The sequence below is a fragment of the Barbus barbus genome (genome assembly GCF_936440315.1).
Source record: "Barbus barbus genome assembly, chromosome: 6".
NCBI classification, from domain to species: domain Eukaryota; kingdom Metazoa; phylum Chordata; class Actinopteri; order Cypriniformes; family Cyprinidae; genus Barbus; species Barbus barbus.
In genome coordinates, this window is record NC_136734.1 from 25256006 (window position 1) to 25276785 (window position 20780).

At 38.2% G+C, this 20780-nt stretch overlaps 1 protein-coding gene across 1 annotated transcript in view; it reads left to right on the plus strand.

Annotated features, from left to right (window-relative positions):
- Positions 1–15736, plus strand: part of LOC306871722 (WD repeat and FYVE domain-containing protein 3) — a 62224-nt gene extending 46488 nt beyond the window's left edge. Inside the window, exons 42-64 of the mRNA XM_079419839.1 lie at positions 2322–2490; positions 2741–2901; positions 3192–3340; positions 3911–4031; positions 4142–4227; positions 5170–5250; positions 5348–5402; positions 5485–5604; positions 5809–5926; positions 6014–6120; positions 6887–7040; positions 7145–7236; positions 7392–7604; positions 7909–8056; positions 8279–8433; positions 9746–9904; positions 10083–10262; positions 10883–11065; positions 11164–11254; positions 11412–11771; positions 12546–12657; positions 12801–12998; positions 13402–15736. Coding sequence (XP_079275965.1) covers positions 2322–2490; positions 2741–2901; positions 3192–3340; positions 3911–4031; positions 4142–4227; positions 5170–5250; positions 5348–5402; positions 5485–5604; positions 5809–5926; positions 6014–6120; positions 6887–7040; positions 7145–7236; positions 7392–7604; positions 7909–8056; positions 8279–8433; positions 9746–9904; positions 10083–10262; positions 10883–11065; positions 11164–11254; positions 11412–11771; positions 12546–12657; positions 12801–12998; positions 13402–13522 — 3333 coding nt within the window. The 3' untranslated portion in view covers positions 13523–15736. The remainder of the gene's footprint in view (positions 1–2321; positions 2491–2740; positions 2902–3191; positions 3341–3910; positions 4032–4141; positions 4228–5169; positions 5251–5347; positions 5403–5484; positions 5605–5808; positions 5927–6013; positions 6121–6886; positions 7041–7144; positions 7237–7391; positions 7605–7908; positions 8057–8278; positions 8434–9745; positions 9905–10082; positions 10263–10882; positions 11066–11163; positions 11255–11411; positions 11772–12545; positions 12658–12800; positions 12999–13401) is intronic.
- The last annotated feature ends 5044 nt before the right edge of the window (positions 15737–20780 follow it).

Below are 20780 nucleotides of genomic sequence, written 5' to 3' on the forward strand. Positions count from 1 at the left end.
GATGAGCAGCATTTGCTTTCCATCCGGACGGTGGGCAAAGGTGCGTAGCCACAGCTTCGTCAAGAGGGGGTAACCTCTCGTAGCCCTTCTCTTCGGCGCCGTGCACTGAGGAGAGAGCAGAAGAAGAGTTAGAGCGGAGCCGGGCCGAATACGGAGCACGCCACGACTTCGTAAGTTCGTCGTGGACCTCCGGAAAAAACTGAGAAGTTCGCTGACGAGGGGCTGTGCGGCGCCCCGGCAGGAACCATTCTTCCAGACAACTACGAGTGGGCTCCTCCGGCATAGACTACTCCAAACCCAGCTCGTCAACGGCCTTAGAAATGATGCGGAAGAGCTCGGCATCCATCCCTGGCTTTGCTTCGCTGGGTTCGGCAGACGAGGAGGGGGCGGGGTCGATAGTAGAGCCCGATATATCCTCCGCGTCCGACGCTATTAGAGACATCCTGTCATCTAATATCTTGTCCTCAACAGCACCGAATGAGATCACGTCACTCGCACCAACCGAGGGACTCTTATCCGCGTGCTTGAAGAGGACGGGGGAATCCTCTCTGCATAGCGGGGGCGAGGCAGTCTGAGCCGGCGTGAGCTCGCTCGCTGCTGAGCGCTTAAGCCCTTTACCCCGCCGTTTTTTCCCCACAGGTCCCTGGGGAGAATAAAACGGGAGGGCGCGAGGGGCGGAGTCGCTCTCTGAAAAGAAAGCGATCCGAGCATGCAGAGTCACAAGATTCATGTTCATGCAATATGAACATTCCATCTCGCTCAGAGCGGCTTCTGCGTGGGATTTACCCAAGCAGGAAACACACTCTGAGTGGCCGTCGGCATCGTGCAGAGAAAGTCTGCACTAGACGCACTGACGGCACGGCATTTGCAACAACGCCGCGATTGCTCTTTTAGAAGAAATTTGCTCTTCTTGAAGGCTCGCCGGATGGCAGCAGGGGAGGAGCTGTCATCTGCTTTGATCGCTGAAGCGGCTCGCCGAAGCGGGCTGGATCAGCGAAGAGCAGGAAAAAAGGCAGCCTTCCAATCCCCAGCAAGGCGTTTCAACGGCGAGCGTCTGGAGTCCTGGATCAGCGAAGAAGTCGTCGCTGAAGGAGAATTGATCTGTTTTCCTATGGCAAAGCGCCCGCTTATATAGCCAAATGACCCCGCCCCTTTTGGCGGGCTCTGGCGGGCTTTGCCACCATAGGCTCGTGCAGTACCGCTGACGAGCCATTGGTTCGTTTTTTATTACTGCCCGAATCAATGGCTGTGCAGTCACACTGTTTTCCCCATAGCGTCTAGCGACGCAATACGAGTGAAGTATCGACAGGGAAAGACGGTTTCACATACTTTACACATCTTCCATTGTTCAGCAAACAGATAGACCCGCCCTAAACTCCTTCCATTGGTTGAGCCAGTCTCACTACATCTGGCCCAGTTGGGCCTCTCAAACAAACAGATCACAGCTCTGTTTTCTGTTGCCAGTTGTTCGGAAATTATACATTACAGCTTCCTAGATGTAGATATATCCTTGTATATAGATATTTTAGTGAAAGTGAAAGTGAAAGTGAAGTGACATTCAGCCAAGTATGGTGACCCATACTCGGAATTCGTGCTCTGCATTTAACCCATCCAATGTGCACACACACAGCAGTGAACACACACACACACACACCGTGAACATACACCCGGAGCAGTGGGCAGCCATTTATGCTGCGGCGCCCGGGGAGCAGTTTGGGGTTCGGTGCCTTGCTCAAGGGCACCTCAGTCGTGGTATTGAGGGTGGAGAGAGCGCTGGACATTCACTCCCCCCACCTACAATTCCTGCCGGCCGGAGACTCGAACCCGCAACCTTCGGATTACAAGTCCGACTCTCTAACCATTAGGCCACGACTTCCCACAAAGTAGGAATTTGATATACAGCATGACCATGCAGGTTGTTTCTCTCTCTGAAATCAAAATTTAAATTTGCATACAGTTCCAGTTTAAAAGTTTGGACACATGATTGAATTTTTGTGTAATCCTGTAAACCTGCTGATCTAACAGTGTGTTTAAATGTGTTTAAATTCGCATTGTGGGTGAATATTAATTGTGTTTAGATAAGAATTGTGTACTATACGTGAGTTGTCAGTGTGGGATTCTCTTAAGGAGTGATGAACACATGTCTGTGCTGAGCCTGAACTGTGTTTGCAATGCCTCTGACTGGATTCCTCTCGCTGTCACTGACTTCCAAGATTGTATTTTTATCATAAAGGTTGTTTTATTCACGACTGATATAAACACAAAAGAAGAGTCAACAAGGACTAAATTAAACAGTTAGCATTACATTTCAACCCTTCCAGAAACCGGTGCGCTACAGACGAGCGATAAGCTACGACAGTAAGGAGTATTACATGCGGCTGCTGTCAGGGAACCCAGGGATGTACCAGCACTCCATAGAGCAGAACACAGAGGGAGAGACCACACAGCAGGAGCCTGAACATGGAGAGGACACCATCGCAAGGGTCAAAGGTCATTTTAACATGACAGTGCTCTCTATTACTTGATACAGTAAAACTACTACATAAAACAAATACTATTATTAATACAATGATTTTTTTCCCTTTTTCAAAAATGAATTACTAGTAACTAAAAATTCTACCACCTCTTCAAACTAAATGGACGAAACTGGCTTCTGAATGTCTGTCTATTGAAACTAATGTGCATGTAAAATTATGAGAGTGTTGTATGGATTGACTCAGTGTACTGTGTTGTGTTTTAGGTCTGGTTAAGGCCCCTTTAAAGCGGTCCCGCTCTACAGCAGATGGAGCTGATGAGGACAGTCAAGACCAGCTGCAGGAGTTGCTGGAGTCAGGAGCTATGGACGAGGAGCAGAAAACCGACAACACCACACTGCTCCGCCTGCTGGAGGAGGGAGAGAAGGTCTGCAGGACACCACAGCTATCTTTCAGTCACTGCTAGTCACTGTTGTCAATGCAACAATGTGGCTTTGGAAATTTGGGTGAAAGCTTTCTAATCTGAAGCTTTGTATTGATCATTACTTTTGTAACAGCATTTAGTCATTTACTGCTCACATTATCCTCCATCAGTATGAGGGAAATAATTAGTAATGTCTGTCTGGTTGGATGATTAGGTTTATTTTGCTTTTTGAATTTGAACTGATTGATATAAAACATGTACTGAGAATGTGTTTGCCGTGTGTGTTCGGATAGATCCAGCACATGTACCGCTGTGCTCGAGTTCAGGGTCTGGACACCAGTGAAGGGCTGCTCTTATTTGGGAAAGAACATTTCTATGTGATTGATGGCTTCACAATGACAGTCACCAGAGAGATTAGAGACATTGAGACACTCCCTGCAAAGTAAGAATTTCTATTTTGAATTCTGCCCGTCAAAAAAATTCCAAAGACTCACTTGTAGCAGATCATCTGGTATCTGTCTGTTTCTCTGCCATTTGTTCTGCCATTCTATTGTTCTCCATCTATTTATCTTTCATACATTCTATCTACCATTCAGCTATTCTATCTATCTTTCTATTGTTTGTTTGATCTATCAATCATTCTATTGTTCTATCTGTAATTCATTTTATCGTTCTTTCAGGCATTCTAATTATCTATCGTTCGATTGTTCATTCTATTATTCTTTTTATATTCATTAGAATAGCTATTTCTTATAATTGTATATAATCTGGTAACTTTTTTTATTCAAAGAAATTGGAAGCATTGATATTTCCCATTAATTAACATACAATTCATTGTGTGAATCCATTCTGTGGTTATTTTTAGATTATTTTAATATATTAATGATAATTGGCTTAATAATTTAATTGGCTTAAGTCATTCTGTGGAATATTGCTGAGGCCCCTGGTTGAGAACCACTGCTTTAGTGGTTACACTGGGTCTATACGCTGCTTGTTTTTGTGATATTTGCAGTATGCATGAGCCTATCATTCCCCGAGGGGCCCGGCAGAGCAAGAGTCAGCTGAAACGATCCTGTAGCATCTTTGCTTATGAAGACATCAGAGAGGTGCACAAACGTCGCTACCTGCTTCAGGTGTGCAAACAAACTGTTTGGCTTGATTCTTTGCTTGTCCCAAATAACACACTGGGCAGCTTTCATGTTAATGGCAATAATGAAGTTATGCTTTGCTGTCTTCATCACAGCCCATAGCAGTAGAAGTGTTTTCCGGAGATGGAAGAAATTATCTGTTGGCTTTCCAAAAAGGAGTCCGGAACAAAGTGTATCAGAGGTATTGTAAACACAGATACCTTTTAAGGCAGCATCCCACTAGCCGGCACAAAACAGCTCTGTTTTGGTTGTGGATGTCACACTTTCTGACAATTTTAGATGAAATCTTGTCCTCTTCTGTCAAATGTTGTCACACTCAGCAATTAAGAATTTAAAAGGGTGACAAACTAAATTAATTCCTCTGCCATTTTCTCAGATTATCTCATGCACTGCAGCTCCCCATTTTGGCAGCAAAGCATTGTGAAATTTGTCTATATTAGAGCAGGTGTACCACACATTCATACGCAACTGTAATAGACTGCATTAAGATGCAGCTCATGAAGTAAATTTACCCATTGTGTGTGTTTGAAGTCTCTTATGCTTATTGCTGCTGCATTTTAGTAAAAATGCTGTAAAAACTGTAACACTGGAATATTTTTTCAATTTTAATATATTTTAAATGTAATTTATTCCTGTAATGGCGAAGCTAAATTTTCATCAGCCTTTACTCCAGTTTTCAGTGTCACATAATTCTTTAGAAATCACTCTAATATGCTGATTTCAAGCTCAGAAAACATTATAACTGATGAAAACAGTTGACTGCTAAACATTTAATGGAAACTCTGAGGACTATTTGATGAATGAAAAGTTCAAAAGAGCAACAATTAATAACTGAAAGCTTTTGTAAGTTCACCCAAAAGCAAAAGTTCTGTCATCATTTACTCACCCTCATGTCATTGTAAACCTGTACGAGTTTCTTTCCACTGTTGAGCACAAAAGATTTTTCTTCTTGAAGAAACTCATACTTTTGTTTTTGGATGAACTATCCCTTTAATGCATTCTTGCGGAAACGTATTAACCCCCACCCCCCCAAAAAAAGAAAAAATAGTTTGTAATAGTAATTGAATTGTTGAAGAACCTCAGAAAAATAGTTGGTTACACAAAGCCAAATCCTGTTTTCTAGGTTCCTGGCAGTTGTTCCTTCACTAGCCGATAGCTCAGAATCCGTCTCTGGGCAACGTCCCAATACCAGTGTGGAACAAGGGTATGTTACCCTCACATTACACATTACAAGTGAATTTAGAATTCATTTACCAAATTTATTAAAATAAACATTCATATACGTGTTACTTGGTAAATAGGTCTGGTCTTCTCAGTACGCTGGTCGGTGAGAAATCAGTGACCCAAAGATGGGAGGTGCGTTATCTTCACTTTAAAATTTTGTTTGTTTTGTTTTCTTATTCAGTGTTGCTTATGAAAGACTCTTTATTATTTGCAGAGAGGTGAAATCAGTAATTTCCAGTATTTGATGCATCTCAACACACTGGCTGGCAGGTCATACAATGACCTGATGCAGTATCCTGTCTTTCCATGGATCCTGGCAGACTTTGACTCTGAGGTACAAACTTGTTTTTGATCATTCCTTGTAATAAGTCCTACAGCACAAAATGTTGAGAACTACAGTGTTTCAAAAGTCAGATCTTCTGTCAGCAGATGTCAGTATATTGGCATTCTGTTTAGGGAATTTGTATCAGTTCAGTGTCTTTTCTTTTGCAGTCTGAGCTTCAGTTTTCCAAGTTCAAAGTCTTGATATATTCCACAGGAACTGGACCTCAACAATCCAAAGACATTCCGAAACTTATCCAAACCCATGGGAGCTCAGACAGATGACAGACTGATCCAGTACAAGAAAAGATTCAAAGACTGGGAGGATCCTAATGGTGAGTCAGAGACCCCTGTTGATGATCTGTTAGCTGTGCTTGTTATGCTGAGACTTTTTAAACATGTTTTTTTTTTTTTCTTCGCAGGCGAGACTCCAGCATATCATTATGGCACTCATTACTCCTCTGCAATGATTGTGGCCTCATATCTGGTCAGAATGGAGCCTTTCACACAGATCTTTCTCAGGCTTCAGGTTAGTCCTACATGGCCTGCTCTTTTCTTCATTTGTTGCTTTCTTCTCTTTACTCAGTGTTTTAGTTGTTGTTTAAAGTTTTTTATTACCAACCAGGTTCAAATTGTGAACCTGTGTGTGGCTAGATTGGACAATCTTGAGCTGGGAAGTCTTATCATTGTTCTTCAACATCCATTTTTATGCTGGTGGAAATATATTTTCCAATGAATGTTACTAAATAAATCATCCACAGTCAAAACCAAAAAACAAACAAAAGTGGAAGAGCAGACTGGAGACCAGCTGTCTCCACAATAAACATAGCATCTACTGCACCCTCACAAATATATAGGGTGTTTTTTCCCCATCCAAAGCTACTGTTTCCAAGTATTAATAAAGATATTCCTTTGTTTCTGACAAGAGGTTGTTATTAACGGACAGTGAAGGCCCGTTCACACCAAAAGCAATAGCTATAATGATAACTATATCAGTGTCCACAACAATAATGTTCTGTTTGTTAAAAGTGCATGCTGCCTGCTACTTTAAATGCTCAAGCTCTTTGAAGTTATGTATCCTGATGGGCTATCAATATTGTTAGTGTTCATCTTCTGGGGGAAAAAAACTGTATAGTTCCTCTGTGCCTTTATACCTGTGGTGTAGACATTTCTTTTCTCATATAATTAAGAACAATTATTAAAAGTTTAGTTATCGTGCCTAGTGTGAACAGCTGATCAAGTTTCAAGAAAGATTCAAGCTGTTGGTTATATGTGAGTTTTATCTGTGTTTTCAGGGAGGACATTTTGATCTGGCCGACCGAATGTTTCACAGCATACGAGAGGCTTGGCTCTCTGCTTCCAAACACAACATGGCTGATGTGAAGGAACTCATTCCGGAGTTCTTCTACCTTCCTGAGTTCCTGCTCAATTCCAACAACTTCGATCTTGGTAAGGATTAAATTGACAGATAGCCTGATCTGTACCCTAAATACAATCTCTCTCCTTTTTTTTTTTTAAACATGAGTGTGATATTTGATCGATCTTTTCTAAAGGGAGTAAACAGAATGGCACCAAGCTTGGAGATGTGATTCTGCCTCCGTGGGCAAAAGGAGACCCGAGAGAGTTCATCAGGGTTCACAGAGAGGTAACTGACATCTAAATGTCATCACCTGATAAAGCCGGCAGTCAGAAAGAGGCTCTATGTGTTATTGTTTCATCCTCAGAAATGTCAGAGAATAACTGAAGGCCACTTTCAGAAACAGGTTCATAACCTTTAAGGACTGTGTGTGTTTTTTTCAGGCTTTGGAGTGTGACTATGTCAGCGCCCATCTGCATGAATGGATCGACCTGATCTTTGGTTACAAGCAGCAGGGTCCTCCAGCGGTGGAAGCGGTAAATGTCTTCCACCATCTCTTCTATGAGGGCCAGGTGGACATCTACAACATTAATGACCCACTTAAAGAAACAGCTACCATTGGATTTATCAACAACTTTGGCCAGATCCCAAAACAGGTTTGCAGTTTCATTATTGAAAATGTCATGAACTATGTCAGCGGTTACCTGTGCATACTTGAGGAAAACTGACTTTATATTTGTACTAAAAATCACCTTGATGCCAACTGGTTAAAAGTCATTAAAAAGAAAGTTGGTTCTGAAAAAATCTCTAGCTTCATTTGTTTGCTGATGCCTTTTTTTTTATTTTGTATTTAATGCAATTAAATTGTGTTACCTAAGTGACCAATTACCTTTTGGCACCATTCTGCAGTACTGTACATCCTTCGTATCCAGTTTAACCTCTGTGTTTCTTCTCTTTTAGCTTTTCAAGAAGCCCCATCCTCCAAAGCGAGTGCGCAGTAAGTCAAACGGAGAGGTACCTGGTGTACCTGTTACACTCAACTCCAGCTTAGACAAAATCTTCTTCCATCATCTGGACAACTTGCGGCCATCTCTCACCCCTGTCAAAGGTAATGCAAATTAGATGGAGGTATACAGTGGCATTACATGCTCTGTTATGATCACAGAGCTCAATCAAAGTCAGATCAACAATTTATTCATGTATGGTTTTATTTGTTAACTTGTTAACTTAACTTGTTCAGGAATAATTTTTGTAAAATATTGCTAGCGTCTCTCTAGCCATACAGTAGAGCGCATTTTAATGAGCTCTGTGTGTGGCGTGTGTTTTACAGAGCTGAAGGAGCCAGTGGGTCAGATAGTGTGCACTGACAAGGGCATTCTGGCTGTTGAGCAGAACAAGGTGTTGGTTCCTCCTGTCTGGAATAAAACCTTCGCCTGGGGCTATGCAGACCTCAGCTGCCGCCTCTCCAACTACGAGTCTGACAAGGTCATTCGCAACATACAAGTTCTTCTGTTTGCTCATGTTTTCAGCATCTGCTGTGAACGGCTGTCAGATCCTGAAATGCATTTAGGAAAAGAGCATCTGCAAAACTTTGCATATTTATAACTACACTACAGTTGAAAAGTTTGGGGTCTGTAATAATTTATGATGTTTTTTGAAAGAATTCCCTAATATTCCCCAAGGCTGCATTTATTTGATTGAGAATACAGTAAAATATTGTGAAATAGTATTAGATTTTAAAATAACTGTTTTCTGTTTTAAAGGTGGGGTAAGTGATTTCTGGTAGCCAATGTTGACATTTGAAATCACCAAAACAAACACGCCCCTACCCCAAAAGGGTCTTGACCCTATTTTGGCATATGCCCCATGTATACGTACGGCAATGATTAGTTCTGTTAAACAAAGCAAAACCAATGTTACTCACTTATTGAGAAGAAACAAAGCAACCTCGGCGTCCGATCGCAGGCCTTCCCGCTCTTTTAGTTCTCTCCAGCGCTGGAAAGCTGATCCGATATTTACATGGGTCCTTCTTCTTGCCTTATCGTAACACCGGTCGGATGTGAGTGGCGCGGTGTGACAAAATACTATAGAACTCATTATGATCAGTGATGCTGTCTACACTGGATGCCACGCCCTGACACAACAAATCCCCGACAGTAAACAGCTGCCGCGTTCTATTTATGACATATTGACATGGATTTCAAATGATTTTCAACGGTCGCTTTGTCTGGTGTAGACATGGCGTAAGCCTTTTTTTGTTTCCGCAGACATTTTTCTCTTTTGTTTTTTTTATCCGCCATCTCTATCTTTCTGTCGTCGCTCGGCTCAGCTAATGTCCATCATGTGCACTGATGAGCATTCTCTCCTCTGCATCATGAGTAGACATGCCCCTTACTGCTGATTGGCTACAAGTTTGTTTTGGTATTGGGCCTGACTTTAAAAAAAATGCATACCCCACCTTTAATAAATTTTAAAATGTAACTTATGGCCGTGATGGCAAAACTGAATTTTTAGTAGGCATTACTCCAGTCTGCTGTGTCAAAGTGGAAAATATTCATATCCTTCAGTAAACATTCTATGTTGATTTGGTACTTAAGAAAAAAAAATTATTATTGTCATAAATATGTTGAAAACAGGTGTTGTGGAAACCTTGAAATGTTTTTTTAAATGTTATTTTCACCTTCCTTTTGAGTTAATTAAGACACAGCAAAGTTTAAGCTTGTGTTTTTGGTTTATTCTGTGTATTTCGTTTTCTGTATCAGCTGTCTGATGTTCATGAGTTGTGTTTGTCTCATAGGCGGTTGTAGTATATGAATGCCTGTCTGAGTGGGGACAGATCCTGTGTGCTATCTGCCCCAATCCCAAACTGGTCACTACTGGAGGATTAAGCACTGCTATCTGTGTATGGGAGACCGGGACTTCCAAAGAGAAAGCCAAGAGCCTCACACTCAAACAGGTTTGTTTTATATTTGTTTAAATGCTGCTTGCTTGATTTACTTTTTTTTTACTCAATTTGTTTTTAAAACTAAGTTTTCCTTTAGACTTGTTTGCTACACCTATTTGTTCTTTATAAATTAATTTTATTTAATTGTAATGTTTTATGCATTGATTAATGTATATGTTCATGTTTCCAGGCTCTTCTGGGCCACACAGATGCAGTTACATGTCTCACAGCCTCATCAGCTTACCACATCATCGTGAGTGGCTCTCGGGACCGTACATGCATCATTTGGGACCTGAATAAGCTGTCATTCGTCACCCAGCTGAGGGGCCATCGGGCTCCCGTCTCAGCGCTCTGCATCAACGAGCTTACTGTGAGTCAACAATAATGTAGACAGAAGTATTGTGTTTAAACTACATTCAGTTTTCCTTTTAACCATTTAATAAGCACTCTTTGCATTGTATGGTCTTTGCATTTGTATGCCTTATTAGGGTAATAAATAATTTGTTAATAAATTATAAATTTATGTATACATATAAAAATAATATATTATTATTGTTATTGTTGTATTACTATCATTATTTTTATTTGTATTATTACTCAGAAAACTATGTGGAAAAGTTCTTAGCATTTTTATAGTTTATTGAGGCAATAACAAATATAATATATTTTATATTTTTATGAAATTTTTATGAAAAAGACCACATTATTATTATGCAGAAGTAAAATGTTTGCCAACTCATCAAAATTTTTTGGTATGAAGTTAATTTGATCTGTTCATCAAGCTCTTTGGAAACAGTAGTACACTTTACAGTTTAAAAATGTGCTTGCCTTTGAAAAATTCCTGAAAAGGAATTAATTTCTACTTAAGTGAGACCATTACTACTTTAAAAAAAGAAAGAGCCTCCTGATTTAAATTCTTGCCTTGAATCCTCATAATAAAAAACCGACGTGTTCTAGGAATTTGATAAGACCCTGTGTGTCTGTGTATAGGGTGATATAGTGTCCTGTGCTGGCACCTACATCCATGTGTGGAGCATCAATGGAAGCCCCATCGCCAGCGCCAACACTTTCACCGGCCGCAGCCAACAAATCCTCTGCTGCTGCATCTCAGAGATGAATGACTGGGACACACAGAATGTTATCGTTACGGGACACTCCGACGGTGTTGTCAGGGTAATGGTCTTCTCCGTAATTTACTTTCTTTCTTTTCACTCTGTGTCTTTTAAAGTGTCAACAGACAGCAGTTCTTGACAGATGGCTTTATCTTGTAGTTCTGGAGAATTGAGTTCCTCCAAGTTCCAGAAACCCCTGCTCCAGAGCCTGTAGAGCCCCCCGATGTGCCAGACTGCTGTGGAGAGATTGGTAAAACATGACTTTTGAAAATATTTATTTTAAACCAATAAACCAACTAATGAATAACATTTTGATAAATTTTAGCCTGTACTTTGCATTACAGCAATTTATTCTGACTTTTAGATGATGTTTTCAGATTAAATAATCTCAAATCTTGTTCTTCCAGAGGGTCGTGTTGCTCCAGAGGATGACAGCAGTGAGTCTGAAGGAGAGGAGACCAGCCTCAGTCAGGATGCTAAACCTCGGACCTCAAACAGCCAGCCCAGCAGCACGGTCCACAGACCCAAACCTCGCACCGGAGCCTCCTGGTCGGTGGACAGCAGCTCTGACGACTCCCGCCGCTGGTCAGACACACTCAGTATTGACGAGAAGGACGGCTTTGTTTTTGTAAACTACTCAGAGGGCCAGATTAGACCGGGAATTCCCTCGCAGCCACATTTACAACCGCACTCAGCACCCCCGCATGGACCACAGCCTCTTCAACCCAGCACTATGGAGGCTCGGTCGTACAACAAGCTCAAACCAGGTGCAGTACATTAATAGTCGTGACATTTAGCGTTTTTTGTTTTTGTTTTGTAGTTTTTTTTTATATTTGTATGTATTTCTAATTTAATTTAATTATATTTTAGTTGATTTTACTGATTTAATTAAATTTTTTAATTTTAAATTTAAATTTTTAATAGTTTTATTCTAATTTTAAAAATGTTAAACATAGCCTCATGGGCAGAACGTATAGTGCGGTTGCTTTGAGTTTGAGTTTGCTCCGAGTTTGAGTCCTGGCTTAGTGACCTTTCCCAATTCTGTCCCCCCCTCTCTCTTCCACTTCGCTTCCTGTCAGATTCTGTGCTGTTCTGTCTCAGTTAAAAGCAAAATTGCCTAAATAAATCTATAAAAGACTAATTTCATTACGTTAATTGATAAAAATTGCAAAGATGATATGAAAGTGTTACGGTATTAAATAAGCTAAATAATAACATTTTGATCAAATTGATGCATTTACTAATTTAATTTATTTTTTAAATTGTCAATTAAATTTTTATTAATTTAATTGATTTCCTTCTAATTTAATACATTTTCATTACAAATTATATCATCGGAATCACAGTGTACATGAAAAGTTAGGATTTAAACCAAAGTGAGAGCATTAAAGATTTGAATTTTATCAAAATGTACTGTATTTCTAATTCATAGATTTCAAAGTTTTGCATTTGCATTGTCATTCATGTGCTGTTCTCTTGTATTTTTGCTTTAATGTGAGCAACTGGCATGTTCTTCACCGTTAGCTTTGTCTCTTAAACAGGCTACAGATGGGAGAGACAGCTGGTGTTCCGGAGCAAACTCACCATGCACACAGCGTTTGACCGCAAGGACAATGCTCATCCTGCGGAAATCACCTCGCTTGCCATTTCAAAGTAGGTTCTCTGTGTTTGTGGTGGAATGAGGAGAAAAGAGAAGCTGGTTTCTAATGTGGTTTAACATTAATATGCCAGTGTTTGATCCGAGCATCTCAAATAAATTGTCTTTAACAAGACCGTAATTGTTCTTGTGTACTCAGAGACCACAGTAAGATCCTGGTAGGTGACAGCCGTGGCCGTGTGTTTAGCTGGTCTGTCAGTGATCAGCCCGGACGCTCTACCGCAGATCACTGGGTGAAGGATGAGCAGGTGGACAGCTGCTCTGGATGCACTGTACGTTTCTCCCTCACTGAAAGGCGCCATCACTGCAGAAACTGTGGCCAGGTCTTCTGCCAGAAGTAAGACAGATTTGCAATAATATTTATAATATGTGAACTAAATACCTTTTAAGTGTTATTTGTTTTTTTATTTATTTTTAATACCAATTGGAAAATGTAAAAAAAACAAAAAATTGGAAAACAAAAAATATTTTTTATGTTTGTTTTTTGTTTCTTTTCTTTTTTTGTACTGTTAGTTATCTTTTGTTTTATTGTTTTGTTTTCTGTTTTTGTTTTTTTTCTCTAAAACAATTGAGAAAAAGACCACTGCAGTTTTTTATTTTGTGTTTTAGTAATCTGTGTTGCATAATCTTTAAATTACTTTGTTTGTGGTTTATCTTTTTGCGTTTTTTTATCAGTTTTGTGCTGTGTAATCTTTAGAATCTCTTGAAAGGGTTTAAAAATGTGTTGCTTGTTCTCCCAGGTGTAGTCGCTTCCAGTCAGAGATCAAGCGGCTGAAAATCTCCTCTCCTGTGCGTGTGTGTCAGAACTGTTACTATAACCTGGAGCATGAGCGAGGCTCTGAAGAAAGCCCGAGAAACTAGTTCACCCTCACCCCGCATCACATGCCCAAAGCCCAAAATCCCAACCACCCTCCAAAAAAAAAAGATTTCACTGCTCCCCGTGCAAAATCTAAAGCACTGACGTAGACCAAAATGACATCACTAATGCTCATAATTACACTGCAGAAGTGCGACGATTCAAAAGAGACGATTGTTAGTTTACTTTTCCATTCATGCTTTTTCTTTTGCAGTATGCTTCGTCATCTCGTTGGTATCATCCACAAAGTCTGCATTACATTTAGAAAAAGCAATGCGTATAAAACGCTTCCTGATGAAATGAGATGACACTTGTTTATATTGTAAATACATACAATGGCATTTTTAACTAGAAACAGTGAAACAAAAAGTCATTATTAAGAGATAAAAGAAATCAAAACAACACATTGCTTGTAATATAGTATTACAGTATGTTAAAAATCACTCTTGGCTTTAAAAGAACAAAACTGCGAGTGTGTGTGTTGTCGATGTCACAAGTCACAGCCTCCCAGCGGGAATAATATTGGGGACTATGAATGTTGATAAATGTTTGTGGGTTGACATTACTAGCTTGTCTAGTTATGCAAATGCTTAATTGTGTTTATTTTATACGTTCTGTTGTGTTGCCCACAGTATCAGCCAGTTGCCATAGATAAATATTTCCATTTAAAATTTGTTGCCAACCTGCAACTCTTATCTTATTTTAACAGGTCAATGAAAGAATTTAGATTAAAGACCACTTTAAAATATTTTTTTTAAATGACAGGATTCATTAAACCTTTAAATGATTCACAGTTGTTATGTGACCGAAGACAGAAATGTTTCTAACCAATTGAAAGACTAATATCAAACATGCTTCTGAAGTGTCAGAGTTCCTGCTTGTTTCATGTTTCGTAACTGTACATTTTGTATTAGTGTGGGACTTCTCTGACTCATTCTTCATCTGTTATTAACTAATATGAATTAGACAACTTAAATGTTACTCTCTGACACTAGCTTAAAAATAGTTTTTTTTTTTAGTAAAAACATGCATTTATTCTAATTCATAAAATCTCACCATTTTAACCATTTGCGATGTTGCACCAGTGTAAATGTCTGTAGATTAGGAAAGCAATAGTTACTGATGTTTTCACTCCACACACATTTCACGAAAAACTGTAGCTTGAATGTTATCATGTGTAAAGAAAAAGGGATTTAACGATTTTAATGGATTGGAAGCCTGGTTTCTCCTTACCTTAGACAAAACTATGAAAGAGAGAGATTTCTTTTTGCTTTTTGATACTGTGGGCAATACCCTATCAAAAGTGCTGCTTTGATTAATAGAGAGAATTTCTTTTTCTTTCTTTAAATGGTCTGACACTTGCAACTTTAAAAAGATGAAACGTTTGTTACCATTGCAGTTGTTTTATTCACTGTTGTATGATTTCCGTACAGCCTAATATGCACTCCTTATAGTTGAATTATTCTATAGTAATGTACTGTAATTCAGCGTGCAATCATAACATCATAAAGCTGTTGGGATTTTGCTGTCGACAAGCAGCTCAAAGATCAAATGGCTATATCAGTCTGAAATAGTTTTTGCACCTTGACATGTAGAAAAGACAAAGAAATGGAGTAATCACTGTTTTATCAGATGCATTTTTATGTTGTGGGGTATTATTTTGAAAGGGTGCATTTCTTTACAGTAAGATGAACTGTACAAAGTATTTATGCAATTATTTTGTTTTCTTTTTTTTATGATTTTTCAGCAAGTTTGGTTGCATGTCTAACACAGCTGACTTTCTGTGTCAGTGTATTGTGTATGTTTTGGCATTATGTTGTATTTGTTTTCTCTTTCTTAAGCTCATTTTTATGGCATTATCTAACGAGTCGATCCTGAAGGTTTTGTGTACAGCTTTAGGTGGATATACAGAGTGTCCCACGACTCTTGGGTTGACTTTTTGTACTCTAATGTATGGATGTTGAGGACTGATCCCAGAATTGATGAAATACACACGGATTGTCCCTGTTTGGTGGTCTTGTGATAGACTGCATTACTACAGTATCTAGTGTGCAAAACTGTGGTAGCTGAATGTTCATTGTATATTTGTGTTGAAAAACAATTACATGAACCCCTCCCCCATAAATAACCCCTATACTGTACCTGTTATTATGACGCAATAGATATGGTACTCATACTTTTTAATTTAATTTCAATTAAATACTTGCTGTTTACCACCACCAGTGTCCTCAGATGAGTTCTTTCCATCATTTATTGAAATGTAGTGCAAAAATATATAATCTAGAAGTCTAGGAACTTGGTTATAATAGGAGATCTTTGGAAAATATATATAAATGGACTGAATTACATCAAAGCAGTTGAATGCATTGTGTTTAATCGATGCTTAAAACAGACAGCATTAATTGTGCTGGAAACGAACATGTTTGTCCTGATCATTTAAGAACAGCTACAACAGCCCAGTATTAAGTCTCTAATGAAAGCACTGAGGTGTTTGATGACTGGTTTCTAGGAACAATGTTGAACGCTCATTTGTCTGAGAATCAATCCTTTCTAGTGGAACATGAATCCTTCTGATTCTTGGTGTCCAGTAAACCACTCGCCATCTTGAAGCAAGTTACAGACAGTGTTGCAATCTGAATGACATGCCAAAACCACACATTTGTTTGCTAGCAATTTATATTCTTTAATAATGCAACGTTAACAAACATGCTTAGGACACAGAAATTACAAAACGATTCATGTAAATATGAACTGGAATATAATCAAGTATCACGATGAAGCAATGTATTCAAGTTAGTGTTAAAAATAATAATAGTAAAATTATTGTTTAGAGACACATTATCTTCTGCCACTGCTTCAGCATATAGGCCTATTATTGTGTTTCTGTATTATTCTTATTACACACTAGGCAGATATACAGAAATGTAAATTTGGTTGTCACTATATACTGAATGTAGTTTTCATGCTTGGGATAGTTCACCCAAAAATAAAAATTCTGTCATTTACTCATCCTCCACTTCTTCCAAACATTTCATTTGTTGAACACAGAAGATATTTTGAAGAATGGTGGTAGCGAACCAAACAGTTGACTTCCATAGTATTTTTTTATCATACTGTAATTTACCATAATTAATTTATTTATACATTTATTTCATACTTCAAATACATTAACATATCAATTACATAAAATTATAAGTAATCTTTATTTGGAGTATGTCTTTATTGCACAATGCACATTTCTTAATATTATGCCTAAAATGTGTTATACTATCACTATTAATAAGGATTGTATGATCTCTGTAATATAGTATCAGTCTTTAAATGCAAGATATTTAAAGTGTACCTGAAGTATAATTTGATTGTACACTTTAGCACAATCAAAAATACTTCAGTATCTCTTTAGTTGGACTTCAGCACAGTTAAAGTGCCTTAAGTACAAAATTAGTTGTTCCAATTTAGCAGACTTTAATTTTACTAGTTTAGTATTCCAAAAGTACAATTAGGGTATTTTTATTGCACATAAATATATAAATGTAGGGGAGACCGGGGAGTGTTGTAACACGTTCAGTTTGATAAGTCAGAAAAGAGCTGTGTTATCAATATCATACACTCCATTCACATTTTTAATGTTACAGGACAAGTGGCATGTGAATGTGAGCAACATTGTAGATTTTATGACCAAAAAACTGATTTTCAGGAAAGAAACCAATATTTTTCAATAAGATTATTTTTTGCCTAGCAATCATTGTGTTGTAGATACAATCTTTTAACTTAACCTGAAGTAGCTGTTTCTCTAGTTTAATTTGATGTTTAGCATTCATGCTAACTTAAACCAAGTTAGCTATGCTATGGCTGCTTGGGGTGGGGATAGTTGTAACAGTCCAGTTATCCAATCACATCCTCTATTAAGTCATGTGAGGTTTTTATTGCACACCAAGGGATTTATGTAAAATGTGTTTCCATCATAGGTTATGCGCATAACTTTTTATTGTACAAAAACACTATCCGTCTCAAATGAGCACATACGTTTTTTGGGCACATTTTTAGAATTTCTGTGCATCTTGACATTTCCATCCAGCATTCCAACTGCACATAAAAAATAGGTAGATGGCAACACAGTTAGTGACTGAACTCTTGTGACAGGAACACAGTGCACACACACACACACACACACACACACACAGCAATTGTTTTGTGCTAAATTGAAAAGGAATACAATATAAAGTATAATGTTTTTATCATTTTAAATGGTTCACTTTATTCAGAACTGATTATTCTTTGTTCTTCAATAAAATTTTTGCATAAATTGGAAATGTGGGTCTTATTTCAGCAAATTACTCCACACTGTTACATCTATCCCCAGCCTGTGTTACAACTCAGCCCAGTAGTGGGGTAGGTTGTAACAAGGAACTCTTTGTATTTGACATTAACTCACACAATCTGTGATTATGCAGTACACGTCTAAGTGAGTTTTATTTGTAGTAGACAAATGTGACTGATAGATCAAATTTTGAGAGATCTAGCATAAACAATTAACCACTGAGTTACTGATGCTCAAACAAAAAAATGTTACTTTCATCCCCGGTCTCCCCTATTTGTAGAATACTTAGCAGAAAATAAATATATTTCAAATACATTTTAGTATGTTTTCTTCCACTAGGGCCGTCCCCATACGTTGGATACTGAGCCTCACTAACCACATCTTTGATGCTTTATCTGACATTAAATTAATTTATTTGTTTACATTATGTGTGGATACATTTCCAACTAGAGATGCACGATTCTGGATAAATGGAGAATCCATTTTTGTAAATAGATATCACGATTCTCCCACCATGATTCTGGAAAAAATTGACAACTAAACAAAATAGCATGTAATTTTCTAGAGGTTCTGCCAAAATGCAAATTGCTACAATCTGTTTATAAAATTTATTCTATATTCAACGTATTGTTAAAAAAAAAAAAAAAAAAATTTGAAAGAATGATTGAACGATCGCTCATAAAGACTTCACTTGTTTCATTCCTGAATGAATCAACGTTTTTTGAAGGAATCTCTTTTTTTAAGTCACGTGTCGCCACCTGCAGGTGTTACAATGTAATTGATACAATCTTTATTTGAAGCGTGAAGTCAGGTTTTCTCTATTTTGCTCGCTACTGTAGACAACAATGTTTATGTCCGAACTATAAACTTTTATTCCAGTACTTCTGTGATTATTTGAATGTTTGTAATGCAGAAATAACGATACAAAAGATGTTTCATAACTGCCCTCGGGTCAGCAGATTTTAAAATGTAAATGTTACATGATTTAAGGATTTAATAAACACAGCTCAATCGTTGTCGATCTGGCTATTTAAATATCCATAACATAATAGCAGCGCAGACAGCTTTTCATCACAGACAGATGGACTGCTAGTACTTGGAGAACAAATTAAAATTAATAAAACATATTTTATTTGTGAAGTGAATGCTCTATCTTAAAAAAGATCAGGGGCTTTTGGCAAAACATCAGGGGCTCAAGCCCCCAACGCCACTGGTTACCACCATTAAATTAATTAAATATATATATATATATATATATATATATATATATATATATATACCTTTCACTATAAATCTACAAAATGTCGTTCAACAAAAGGGTTAAAGGGATGGTTCCCCAAAAATAAAATCTCTTGTCATTATTTAGTCACTTTCATGTTGTTTCAACCCTGCATGCATGACTAACAGACTTTTTTCAGTCTTAGTCAGTATGACAGTGTCGGTCAACATTCACTTTTTCCCCATATGAGAAAAAACAATGAGAGTAAAGGGTGGCTCGTGTTAAACAAAAGAAAAAAAAAAAGTTACTCAGCTTTTACTCAGCATTTTTGGGTGAACTATCCCTTCAAAGGAGAATCAGTTTAATACTGTGTAAACTAAAAACAGTTGGATGTGGCTTCACAATATATGGATAAATTCAGTTTATCGTCTTCAAGAAGAAACCATCACATTTGGCTTGTCGTAGCAGTTTGAAGAGTGAAGTGTGCTGAGCTCCAGCCGCAGAGTGGAGCAGTGTTTCCTCTTTATGTTGAGTCACTGGATCAGTGTGAGAGAGAGAGAGAGTGAGAGAGAGAGAGTGAGAGAGAGAGAGAGAGAGTGAGAGAGAGAGAGTGAGAGAGAGAGAGAGAGAGAGAGAGAATGCACTGAAAGCAAAGGCACTGAGAGTCTTCTATATGATCAAAAATACAATTCAGTATGAAATTCCAATTCAAACGTGGCTAAAAATCCTAAAAGCAATAATCGAACCAATTGCACTATATGGCAGTGAGATATGGGGACCTCTAAAAACCCAAGATTTCTCTAAATGGGAAAAAGAAGAAATTGAAATTATGCACACCCAAATTTGTAAAAACATCTTAAAAGTTAACAGAACGACCCCAAATAACTTGTGCAGAGCTGAATTAGGACAATATCCACTATTAATTAATATTCAAAAGAGAGCTGTGAAATTCCACCAGCACCTGAAATCCAGTGATCCGAGCTCTTACCAGGCTGAAGCTGAGGCTGCAGTGGCAGGAGCAGAACCTGCAGAAGAGTGCACTTTTACAACTGGTACTCACACTACACTCAAACCAGCACAGCACAATCAGGCCCAACCAAATCACACAGTTACAAAAACAAAACTACATCGCCTACTGGAAAGATGCAACTAAAATACAAAAGAAGATGGAGCTGTATTTACACCGGAAAAGAGACAAATTAAGAAAGACACTAACGAAGTACAGACTGAGTGATCACTGTCTGGCTATAGAGAGAGGACGGCACAGACAAAGATGGCAGCCACGAGAACAGAGACTGTGTTCACTGTGCTCGCAGAAAGAGCTGGAAACAGAGGAACATTTCTTACTGCACTGTGATTACTATCACAACATTAGAGCTGCATATTTCCCCAAATTAAACCAAATTTTATGGCATTACCAAATGCAGAAAAATTAAGTCACATTTTAGGAGAAAATTCCAAAATGATCACAACAGCAGCAAGATATGTATCAGCCTGCCACAAACTAAGACTATCAGCCAGTGGACAAAACTGAAGCAAGATCATTTCTTACATGTTGTACAAAGGCGTTTTTTTATTTTTTATTTTTTTTATTATTATCATTATTTATTTATTTTTTTTAACAATGTCCTAAATATTTTCTTGCTTGTGGGGGAAAAAAGAAAGAAAAGTATACATGTACATATTTACTTAATTATTTTACAGATCTATTCTTGTTCTATGT